Source organism: Coregonus clupeaformis, chromosome 21, assembly GCF_020615455.1.
Source record: "Coregonus clupeaformis isolate EN_2021a chromosome 21, ASM2061545v1, whole genome shotgun sequence".
NCBI lineage: Eukaryota > Metazoa > Chordata > Actinopteri > Salmoniformes > Salmonidae > Coregonus > Coregonus clupeaformis.
In genome coordinates this window covers 28,257,370-28,270,464 of record NC_059212.1, presented here as the reverse complement: position 1 = coordinate 28,270,464, position 13,095 = coordinate 28,257,370, and the positions used below count along the sequence as shown (strand labels likewise).

Genomic DNA, 13,095 nt, shown 5'->3' with positions numbered 1-13,095 from the left:
TGAAGAGGCGACTCCGGGATGCTGACCTTCTAGGCATAGTTGCAAAGAAAAAGCCATATCTCAGACTGGCCAATAAAAAGAAAAGATTAAGATGGGCAAAAGAACACAGACACTGGACAGAGGAAGATTGGAAAAAAAGTGTTATGGACAGACGAATCGAAGTTTGAGGTGTTCGGATCACAAAGAACATCATTTGTGAGACGCAGACCAAATGAAAAGATGCTGGAGGAGTGCTTGATGCCATCTGTCAAGCATGGTGGAGGCAATGTGATGGTCTGGGGGTGCTTTGGTGGTGGTAAAGTGGGAGATTTGTATAGGGTAAAAGGGATCTTGAAGAAGGAAGGCTAAATACTCCATTTTGCATACCCTGTGGACGGCGCCTGATTGGAGCCAATTTCCTCCTACAACAGGACAATGACCCAAAGCACAGCTCCAAACTATGTAAGAACTATTTAGGGAAGAAGCAGTCAGCTGGTATTCTGTCTATAATGGAATGGCCCGTACAGTCACCGGATCTCAACCCTATTGAGCTGTTGTGGGAGCAGCTTGACCGTACGTAAGAAGTGCCCATCAAGCCAATCCAACTTGTGGGAGGTGCTTCAGGAAGCATGGGGTGAAATCTCCTCAGATTACCTCAACAAATTGACAACTGGAATGCCAAAGGTCTGCAAGGCTGTAATTGCTGCAAATGGAGGATTCTTTGACGAAAGCAAAGCTTGAAGGACACAATTTTTAAAAAAATCATTATTTCTAACCTTGTCAATGACTACATTTCCTATTCATTTTGCTATATTTCCTATTCAAACTCATTTCATGTATGTTTTCATGGAAAACAAGGACATTTCTAAGTGACCCCAAACTTTTGAACGGTAGTGTATGTATATATATATATATATATATATATATATATATATATATATATATATATATATATATATATAGTATATATATATGTATATGTATATGTATATGTATATATATATATATATATATATATATATACACATACATATACATATACATATACATACATACATACATACATACATACATACATACATACATACATACATACATACATACATACATACATACATACATACATACATACATACATACACACTACCCGACAAAAGTTTGGACACCTACTCATTCAAGGGTTTTTCTTTATTTTTACTATTTTTTACATTGTAGAATAATAGTGAAGACATCAAAACTTTGAAATTACACCTATGTAATCATGTATTAACAGCTTGATGACAGCTTTGCACACACTAGGCATTCTCTCAACCAGCTTCATGAGGTTGTCACCTGGAATGCATTTCAATTAACAGGTGTGCCTTGTTAAAAGTTAATTTGTGTGATTTCTTTCCTTCTTAATGCGTTTTAGCCAATCACTTGTGTTGTGACAAGGTAAGGGGGGGGGAGAGAAAGATAGCCCTATTTGGTAAAAGACCAAGTCCATATTATGGCAAGAACAGCTCAAATAAGCAAAGAGAAACGACAGTCCATCATTACTTTAAGACATGAAGGTCAGTCTATCTGGAAAATGTCAAGAACTTTGAAAGTTTCTTCAAGTGCAGTCGCAAAAACAATCAAGCGCTTTGATGAAATTGGCTCTCATGAGGACCGCCACAGGAATGGAAGACCCAGAGTTACCTCTGCTGCAGAGGAGAAGTTCATTAGAGTTACCAGCCTCAGAAATTGCAGCCCAAATAATTCACAGAGTTAAGTCACAGACACATCTCAACTGTTCAGAGGGGACTGTGTGAGTCAGTCCTTCATGGTCAAATTGCTGCAAAGAAACCACTACTAAAGGACACCAATAAGAAGAAGAGACCTGGTTGGGCCAAGAAACACAAGCAATGGACATTAGACCGTTGGAAATGTGTCCTTTGGTCTGGAGTCCAAATTTGAGATCTTTGGTTCCAACCGCCATGTCTTTGTGAGACGCGGTGTGGGTGAATGGATGATCTCCACATGTGTAGTTCCCACCGTAAAGCATGTAGGAGGAGGTGTGATGGTGTGGGGGTGCTTTGCTGGTGACACGGTCTGTGATTTATTTAGAATTCAAGGCACACTTAACCAGCATGGCTACCACAGCATTCTGCAGCGATACGCATCCCATCTGATTTGGGCTTAGTGGGACTATTATTTGTTTTTCAACAGGATAATGACCAAACACACCTTCAGGCCGTATAAGGGATATTTTACCAAGAAGGAGAGTGATGCATCAGATGACCTGGCCTCCACAATCCCCCGACCTCAACCCAATTGGGATGGTTTGGGATGAGTCGGACTGCAGAGTGAAGGAAAAGCAGCCAAAAAGTGCTCAGCATATGTGGGAACTCCTTCAAGACTGTTGGAAAAGCATTCCAGGTGAAGCTGGTTGAGAGAATGCCAAGAGTGTGCAAAGCTGTCATGGCAAAGGGTGGCTATTTGAAGAATCTCAAATATAAAACATATTTTGATCTGTTTAACACTTTTTGGATTACTACATGATTCCATATGTGTTATTTCATAGTTTTGATGTCTTCACTATAATTCTACAATGTAGAAAATAGTAAAAATAAAGAAAAACCCTGGAATGAGTAGGTGTGTCCAAACTTTTGACTGGTACTGTGTGTGTGTGTGTGTGTGTGTGTGTGTGTGTGTGTGTGTGTGTGTGTGTGTGTGTGTGTGTGTGTGTGTGTGTGTGTGTGTGTGTGTGTGTGTATGTATATATATATAGAGTTGTTTTTTTTCACTGACCATTGTGTCCATCCCTTGACGATATCATCGTTAGTCAAATCCACCACCACCTGTCAGGATGACATGATATGAAGGAGGAAAAGTGAGCTTTGGACAGGTAATAATGTGTATTCACAGTTACTGTATGTCATCCAGTAACAAAAGGAGTATGTATAGACACAGTGCTGTTGTAGGAGGAGAGGTCCAGTCTCACCTGCCCCAGCAGCCCTTTGTGTTTGGACAAGATATTTCCTCCATTCTTTACAGCCACATCCAGAGTCCTCCTGTGCAACTCCACGATCGACACATTGAACTCAAATCTGACAACACATGCACACAAACAATTCAATTATACAATGACTACCAGTAGACTACCAGTCAACCCACTGATGTTTGATGGTAAGAGGAATAAAGAGGAATGATTAAACTTACGTCTCATCGTAAACAGGGTTCAGTGTCTTCTTGTGCGTGTGGGTTTTCCTCCTCCCAGACCTTCGCTTGTCAGGTAGAAGATAGAGCCGCACATACGGATCCGACCCATGATCTGTGAACGCAATCAGGTTTCTGTGGAGAGTGGGAGAGAGAGGCAGAGAGAGTGGAGGTAGAGAGATAGAGTGAGAGAAAAAGATCAAACTGTATCACATAATTTGGGGTAGCCCTTTACACTCGTACCCGTATACAGGTGGAAAATGACAGATTTGGGCACTGTTAAGCACCTAAATTGGAACGCAGTGGCTGTACAGTAACATTCGATGAATGACGTCAGAGTTCAGGGTCTCCGCTTCACAGCACTGTATGGGTTTTGACTGACTTGAGCACCGCACGCGACAAGTTGCCCACATCCCTCCCGCTAATTGGCAACTTTTGCAAATGTTTTGTTGACTGAGTGAGGGAAATGCTGTTAATTAAGAGGACTCTATGTATTTTGAAAGAGGAGACGTTGAGAATTATAATAAAATACAGCTTTGATGTCATACAAGCCAGCCAAACACCCGTGAGTCCGAATGTGCACTTCCCATTTCCATATCATAATACTAATGTCATATACAGTGTCAACGTTTATGATCACTATGTTTGATGTACAGTTACTAGATGACATGGCGTCATACCCTGGGTTGTTCTGAACAGAATGAGCCTGTTTGTCTGTTGTGAAGAAAATTCACTGTGGCACACATGACTCCTTTCTATGCGCACCATAATTACAATATTTTTATTTGAATTTCCTTGTGAAAGCCAAACACTAAGATCGTATTATTTTACTTAGCTAGTCATGTTGGCAATAGAACAAGCTTTCAAATGATGCCCACCTGACCATATTGCAATTTAAAATGGGCCGTTTTTGGATTGCGTAAACAACAGTAATTGTGTGATGGCGGGGATGCAGCGTTGTGTTCCAAACAAAAACAACTACAAGTGTCAAAAAAACACCTTATAGTTGAAGACTTCTTTGAGTCATAAAAGTGCATTGAAATTACTTAGGAACTGTGCACACTTTGGAATGTGGCCAGATTTTCAGATTTCGTTATCAACAAATGCGGCGAAAAGTACAGTGAATGTAAAATGCACATAAAATCAACAGTGTAATGTTTGGATTCAGTCTTGTGTCAGGTGAACTGTTGGGTCTCAACTTTGGTCTAGTAATTTTCCCATAATATCCAAACTGTTCCCTTTCAATTGCTACCATGGTTATGCATATACTTTTCATATTTCTTCTGTAAAAAACATTTACATGTAGCCCTATCCATATAGGCCCATTCCCACGAGTGTAACCGGTTAAAAGAAAACTATTATAAAAATGATTGCGCTTCAGGTCTGTGGTCAAAAAAAAGCTTGTACATTGAAAAATAAAAATGAGTGGATAAATCTGATAACAGAATATGATACATTCTCCAATAGCTAGTGTATAGAATAACATGTGGAAGCTACAGTATGGATGCATCCTAAATGGTATTTGGGACGCAGCCTAAATCTCCCGTCATGTCTCTTACCGGCAGGCATGTACAACCACAATGAGCTTGTTCCTCTGAGAGCTGTGTCTGACAGTCAAATGCACCTCACCCAGGGGGACATGACTGGCTGAGCCACTGTGGACAGAGACACACACATTAGTCCCATTGTTTTAATAACAAAAAAATCATTCACATTAGGTCTGTAATATAATCTGCAGGTTTGTCAATGTCTTTGTATTTTATGCTTTAATTATGTCACAATGTGGTATTTGTATTTTATAAGGGATCCCCATTAGCTGCTGCCAAGGTAGCAGCTACTCTTCCTGGAGTCCAAACACATTAAGACACTTACATTACATATTTAACCAAAGATAAAACAGTACATCATATAACACTGTCACACCACCACATATCCACAACACAAAATGTATAATACCACCATACAACAATATTACAATTTATGTGTGTGTAAAGTGTGTGTGGTAGCGCTTGTTTGCGTATGCGTGTGTCTGTTGTTAAGTGTTGCAGTCATTTCAGTCGCTGTAGTAGCTGACGTGTATAGTGTTGAGTCATCCTCATACATAGACACACTGGCTTTACTCAAAGCCCCCACAATATTTTTATCATCAATTTCTCTCAGCCAATCAGTCATTTGTGTAAGTGCTGTGCTTGTTGAATGTCCTTCCCAATAAGCGTGCTGAAAGTCTGTTGTCAATTAGTTTACTGTAAAATGGTGCATATGTGTGTTTATCAAATCAAATGCATTTGTCATGTGCTTCGTAAACAACAGGTGTACAGTGGGGAAAAAATGTATTTAGTCAGCCACCAATTGTGCAAGTTCTCCCACTTAAAAAGATGAGGCCTATAATTTTCATCATAGGTACACGTCAACTATGACAGACAAAATGAGAAAAAAAATTCCAGAAAATCACATTGTAGGATTTTTTATGAATTTATTTGCAAATTATGGTGGAAAATAAGTATTTAGTCAATAACAAAAGTTTCTCAATACTTTGTTATATACCCTTTGTTGGCAATGACACAGGTCAAACGTTTTCTGTAAGTCTTCACAAGGTTTTCACACACTGTTGCTGGTATTTTGGCCCATTCCTCCATGCAGATCTCCTCTAGAGCAGTGATGTTTTGGGGCTGTCGCTGGGCAACACAGACTTTCAACTCCCTCCAAAGATTTTCTATGGGGTTGAGATCTGGAGACTGGCTAGGCCACTCCAGGACCTTGAAATGCTTCTACGAAGCCACTCCTTCGTTGCCCGGGCGGTGTGTTTGGGATCATTGTCATGCTGAAAGACCCAGCCACGTTTCATCTTCAATGCCCTTGCTGATGGAAGGAGGTTTTCACTCAAAATCTCACGATACATGGCCCCATTCATTCTTTCCTTTACACGGATCAGTCGTCCTGGTCCCTTTGCAGAAAAACAGCCCCAAAGCATGATGTTTCCACCCCCATGCTTCACAGTAGGTATGGTGTTCTTTGGATGCAACTCAGCATTCTTTGTCCTCCAAACACGACGAGTTGAGTTTTTACCAAAAAGTTATATTTTGGTTTCATCTGACCATATGACATTCTCCCAATCCTCTTCTGGATCATACAAATGCACTCTAGCAAACTTCAGACGGGCCTGGACATGTACTGGCTTAAGCAGGGGGGACACGTCTGGCACTGCAGGATTTGAGTCCCTGGCGGCGTAGTGTGTTACTGATGGTAGGCTTTGTTACTTTGGTCCCAGCTCTCTGCAGGTCATTCACTAGGTCCCCCCGTGTGGTTCTGGGATTTTTGCTCACCGTTCTTGTGATCATTTTGACCCCACGGGGTGAGATCTTGCGTGGAGCCCCAGATCGAGGGAGATTATCAGTGGTCTTGTATGTCTTCCATTTCCTAATAATTGCTCCCACAGTTGATTTCTTCAAACCAAGCTGCTTACCTATTGCAGATTCAGTCTTCCCAGCCTGGTGCAGGTCTACAATTTTGTTTCTGGTGTCCTTTGACAGCTCTTTGGTCTTGGCCATAGTGGAGTTTGGAGTGTGACTGTTTGAGGTTGTGGACAGGTGTCTTTTATACTGATAACAAGTTCAAACAGGTGCCATTAATACAGGTAACGAGTGGAGGACAGAGGAGCCTCTTAAAGAAGAAGTTACAGGTCTGTGAGAGCCAGAAATCTTGCTTGTTTGTAGGTGACCAAATACTTATTTTCCACCATAATTTGCAAATAAATTCATAAAAAATCCTACAATGTGATTTTCTGGAAAAAAAATTCTCAATTTGTCTGTCATAGTTGACGTGTACCTATGATGAAAATTACAGGCCTCTCTCATCTTTTTAAGTGGGAAAACTTTGGTGGCTGACTAAATACTTTTTTTCCCCACTGTAGATTAACAGTGAAATGCTTACTTACGGGCCCTTGCCAACAATGCAGAGAGATTTAAAAATAATAATAATAAACACAAGGAATAAATACAATGAGTAATGATAACTTGACTATATACACGGGGTACCAGTTCCGAGTCGATGTGCAGGGGTACGAGGTAATTGAGGTAACACAACACGTACATATAGGTAGGGGTAAAGTGACTAGGCAACAGAGTCAAAAGAGAGTGCAAAGGGGGGTCAATGCAGATAACCAAATAGCTACCCGGACTAACTATTTAGCAGTCTTATGGATTGGGGGTAGAAGCTGTTCAGGGTGCTGTTGGTTCCAGACTTTGCTTGCCGTGCGGTAGCAGATTGAACAGTCTATGACATGTATGTGGATGTATCAATGTATTTGTGCGTACTTACTTCTGCAACTCTCTCAGCCTCTGCTGGAGCTCCTGTGTGGCGTACGGGTTGGAGATGTCCGAGGCGATACTGACTGTTGACCCAAAGTGGGCCAGGTGTTTGTGTGAGCCAGAGATGGCCAGGTTGGAGGTGCTCCTGCCTGCGTCGGCCAGGCTGATGCCTACCGGGCCCCCTGAGTAGGGCTCGCCATCCCCCTCTCTCCTGTGGAGCTCCTGGGTCGAGGCGGCCACAGAGCGTGAGAGGTCTGAGACAGGGTCAGGGTTGGGGGGTTTGGAGACTGGCAAGCTCTTCATGGGGATGGGGTTACTAGTGCTGGTCTTACGAACTTGCACCGAGGACGTCTGGTCGGACGCTATTAACTTCTCCTGACACAGAACCTGCACAAGTGGGACATAGAGGTTGGAGAGGATAAAACATAATGATATGAGACACTCCACTTGAAGAATGTGTAGTATATTTGAATCTAAAGCAATATTTTAAATAATTGCATTCAGGTTAAAAGGCCCAATGCAACCTTTTTTATATCAATTTCAAATCATTTCAGGGTAACAATTAAGTACAGTACCTTACTGTAATAGATTTCCATAAAAATGCACATTGTGGATACAGAGGAAAAAAAGGTTGCCCATATTTTCAAGACCTGCGGTATTTAATTTATTTATTACATTTACTAGTTTATTTTATTTACGCAATTTTGTTTAGGCTTGGCCTATTTAGTAGTTAATTTTGCAGCATAAAACGACATTTGTCAGCATAAAGCTGAGTGACTCGCTCATTCGAGGCTTTGGTTCAAAATAAATAAGTACTGACACATTCTTTCTGATTGTCTTTAATAAAGAACATTTTTGACCAAGTTAATCTGCTCATGTTGTGTGTGTTTGTTCAATTGTGTGTGACTTTGTGGTTACAATGAAGTATGTAAACGAATTAAATCAAATAAATCCTATTCATTATGAATAATCAGATGCGTGTTGCGAATGAGTGATTATATTGAAAAAAGGCGCCGCCTCTTATGTGTTTCAAAAGCCGACCAGTTACCCAACAAAATAACATTGATTGATTTAGCCTAATTGTTTACAGTAGGCTATTATTCCTCTTTTCCTGCATGAATCAATTTGTCTGCATGTCTATTCAACATTTGGATAAAAAGAAACCATGCCATGAAATTATTTTTTTCACAACGCATTGAGGCACATTGACAACTCAAAATCACTTTAAAAGAGCCTTCTAATAAACTAATGAAAGCCTATAGCCGATATAACAAAACAAAATATTTACATTCAATATTGTTTAGATAATAAAATAGTTTAATTGAAACTTAAATAAACAACTCCCAGAACCGAATATAAGCTCAACTCCGGGACCACCCACCAGCTGATTTTTTTGCCTGATGCAGGACTCTAGTGCGAGAGGAGAGAGACTCTCGGACAGAAACATTCACACCTCCATTAATTTACAAAAGGATAGTCTAATAGCTCGGCTAGGTGTGCAAAAAAAAATTGTGCTACAGTTTAGGCTACCGATAGATACTGTGGTCAGTCATCTGGTCCTCTGTAGCTCAGCTGGTAGAGCACGGCGCTTGTAACGTCAAGGTAGTGGGTTCGATCCCCGGGACCACCCATACACAAAAAATGTATGCACGCATGACTGTAAGTCTCTTTGGATAAAAGCGTCTGCTAAATGGCATATTATTATTATTGTTATTATTATCTGAGTGAGGGTAGGAGCACGCACAGCGTTCATATTGGTTTTAACGTGATGAATGAATGATTATATTGAAGAAAGAAGGCGCCTCATGGTTATATGCAATGATTTATTTAAGTCTACTAAGCCTACTAATAATTATAATGACATTACTTATTATTAATGGTAATAATAACAATTAATGTAATAACAACTAGCGGCACCCCGTCCTTACGGGTGGTAAATCATTGGAAATTAATAATTAGATTTAATGCAATTCCCCCCTCCTGCAAATCAAAAATATGTTTATCTGTTCAGCTTTTTGGTGTCTGGATATACCAATATTCTCAACTCAAGTTGTTTCATCTAACATGTCCAATCAGGAATGCATGATAAATATATATTAACTAGCGGCACCCCGTATTTACGCAGTGGTGGAAAAAGTACCCAATTGTCATACTTGAATAAAAGTAAAGATACCTTAATAGAAAATGACTCAAGTAAAAGACAAAGTCACCCAATAAAATACTACTGAGTAAAAGCCTAAAAGTATTTGGTTTTAAATATACTTAAGTATCAAAGTAAATGTAATTGCTAAAATATACATAAGTATCCAAAGTACAAGTACAAGTATAACTCATTAAAAATTCCTTATATTAAGCAAACCAGATGGCACAATGTTTTATTTATTTTTATTTACGGATAGCTAGGGGCACACTCAGACATCATTTACAAATGAAGCATTTGTGTTTAGTGAGTCCGCCAGACAAGAGGCAGTAGGGATGTTCTCTTGTGTGTGTGTGTGAATTGGACCATTTTCCTGTCCTGCTAAGCATTCAAAATGTAACAAGTACTTTTGGGTGTCAGGGAAAATGTATGGAGTAAAAAGTATATAATTTTCTTTAGGAATGTAGTGAAGTAAAAGTAGTAAAGTAAAGTACAGATACGTCAAAAAACTACTTAAGTAGTACTTTCAAGTATTTTTACACCACTGTCTTTACGGACGGCAAATCATTGGAAATTAATAATTTGATTTAATGCAATTCCCCTCTTAGGATCTTAGCTTAGGATCTTTAGTGTATTATAATATAAAAGGAGATGAAGAAGGATGGTAGGAAAAGCGAGCGCTACGTGCTTATTACAATATGCATGTCAAACAGGTCCTGTTAGATTACAATATTTTTCTGACCATTTGGAACGGTGTAAAAAACAAACACTAAAATAATTTACTAACTAATTATAATCAATCCCAGATAGTCTGTTCTAACAAAAAAAGGTTTTAAAGTCTTTAGTTTAGCAAATATTATGGGCACAGGGCGGTACCATTCTGCTCATCTGATGAAAGTGCACATGGAATAGATTCAAACTTTGAAGACCGAGATCGAGCCATTGAAGGTAAACCAGCAGAAAGAGAAAACATTTCTGAGGGCAGAGAAAATTGCGGCATTGACGGAGTACCAGGCCGCATTGGCAGAGAGTCAGAATCACAGACCTGATTTGCCCCAACGAAATATGTATCAACCCCCTACAAATATGTCAATGTATTATAATCCACATAATAATTCACACGAGATGAGCTGTAGCACGAGGAGAGAGACTGCGTAAAGACAATCAGAAAGAATGTGTTGTTTAAGCTGGGTATAAACACAACAGATTCGGATCCAACAGCCCCGGACCCAACTCATTGGAATGCCTACTGTAGGCCTATTACAGTGGGGGGAAAAAAGTATTTAGTCAATAATTGCTCCCACAGTTGATTTCTTCAAACCAAGCTGCTTACCTATTGCAGATTCAGTCTTCCCAGCCTGGTGCAGGTCTACAATTTTGTTTCTGGTGTCCTTTGACAGCTCTTTGGTCTTGGCCATAGTGGAGTTTGGAGTGTGACTGTTTGAGGTTGTGGACAGGTGTCTTTTATACTGATAACAAGTTCAAACAGGTGCCATTAATACAGGTAACGAGTGGAGGACAGAGGAGCCTCTTAAAGAAGAAGTTACAGGTCTGTGAGAGCCAGAAATCTTGCTTGTTTGTAGGTGACCAAATACTTATTTTCCAACATAATTTGCAAATAAATTCATTAAAAATCCTACAATGTGATTTTCTGGAGAAAAAAAAAATCTCAATTTGGCTGTCACAGTTGACGTGTACCTATGATGAAAATTACAGGCCTCTCTCATCTTTTTAAGTGGGAGAACTTGCATAATTGGTGGCTGACTAAATACTTTTTTCTCCCCCACTGTATATGGAATTAAATTACACACATCTTTCAAACCATGAAGCTGGGAGAGAACATAAACCATAATAAAATGTTTGAAATCTGGATGTTTTACTTCATATAGACTTAAATCAGGCATTTCTTACCTTGCTTCGATAGCCTGACTAAAATCCGACCATACAAACGTTGAGGGAATAAATGTATTAACGCTTCCTCATATACCATTGAAACCAGAATTTATCTTCTGTTCTCTTGGTACAGTGTGACAAATAACAAATATAGCTTTATGCTGCAAAATAGACTTCTAAATAGGCTAAGCCTTCAATAGGAACTTTGCCGATGGTTCTGAAGAGTTCAGCTCATCCACTCAACCAGGCAAACAAACAGTATTATCGTTTTTCACACTTTACATTAGTGCGATACAGGATGAATACCGGTAATCAATTAGCCACATTAGCCTTGATGGCATTTACATGTTCATCTTTGCTTGTAGGCTTGGCAGAGCTACGGATAATTGTTTTCAGTTGATGCCAAACAAGTTTGATTGGGTTCAAATCAGTAGATCTACTTGTAGTTATTAGAGTCATTGAAGGCAGACCAGCAGAAAGAGAAATTCTCAGAGGGCAGAGATACGGGCAACCGCTGATGCATTGGTCCATAGTCAGGCCGCATTGGCGGAGTCAGGGGAAGAATGACGCGTCGAAGAGGGCGAGGGACGAGATGGAGTCACAATCCATGCATTTGTCAAATCTCATTTTCCTGTTATTTTTTTGTCACACTGTACCGTAGCCTAATAAACATCAGCATTTTGAAAGTCTTTTTTACAAATCTAATTAGATCATATATTTATACTACTGAAGATGCTGTGTTTTAATTTTTAGAATACAGTACTGGGTTTACAGTGATGGACATTGGTCACAGTTCACACCTTGATGAGCCATTAAATTGGACAAAGCCAGCCGAAACTGGCTGAGGTTGGTGTTAATGGCTGTTGTTCTCCTGGAAGAAAATACATTCTTTATAACGAAAATAATCGTAAATAAAGGCAAGGATATAATATCAACAAGAAAATGGCGAATGGAACAAGTCACATTTAAATTGAAATTACCAGATTTAATTGAAAACGACCAAATATCGGCCTTTAACCATCCGAGTATTTCATACAATATTCTGCCCATATTTCTATTTTTGAAGGACTTATATTAACGGATGTTTTACAGTGCCTTGCAAAAGTATTCATCCCGCTTGGCATTTTTCCTATTTTGTTCCATTACAACCTGTAATTTAAATGGATTTTTATTTGGATTTCATGTAATGGACATACACAAAATAGTCCAAATTGGTGAAATGAAATGAAAAATAACTTGTTTCAAAGAATTCTAAAAGGTAAATAACGGAAAAGTGGTGCGTGCATACAGTGGGGAGAACAATAAAATGTCATGCAATAAAATGCAAATTAATTACTTGAAATCATACAATGTGATTTGCTGGATTTTTGTTTTAGATTTCGTCTCTCACAGTTGAAGTGTACCTATGTTAAAAATTACAGACCTCTACATACTTTGTAAGTAGGAAAACCTGCAAAATCGGCAGTGTATCAAATACTTGTTCTCCCCACTGCATGTATTCACCCCCTTTGCTATGAAGCCCCTAAATAAGATCTGGTGCAACCAATTACCTTCAGAAGTCACATAATTAGTTAAATAAAGTCCACCTGTGTGCAA

At 39.4% G+C, this 13,095-nt stretch overlaps 1 protein-coding gene across 2 annotated transcripts in view; it reads right to left on the bottom strand.

Moving 5' to 3' along the window:
- Positions 1 to 13,095, bottom strand: part of LOC121535177 (extended synaptotagmin-2) — a 72,526-nt gene that overhangs the window by 2,408 nt on the left and 57,023 nt on the right. For both annotated transcript variants that reach the window (XM_041841968.1, XM_041841969.1), the window contains exons 18-22: positions 7,477 to 7,853; positions 4,719 to 4,814; positions 3,163 to 3,294; positions 2,945 to 3,050; positions 2,752 to 2,801 (exon numbers count right to left, since the gene is read on the bottom strand). In XM_041841968.1, coding sequence (XP_041697902.1) covers positions 2,752 to 2,801; positions 2,945 to 3,050; positions 3,163 to 3,294; positions 4,719 to 4,814; positions 7,477 to 7,853 — 761 coding nt within the window. The remainder of the gene's footprint in view (positions 1 to 2,751; positions 2,802 to 2,944; positions 3,051 to 3,162; positions 3,295 to 4,718; positions 4,815 to 7,476; positions 7,854 to 13,095) is intronic.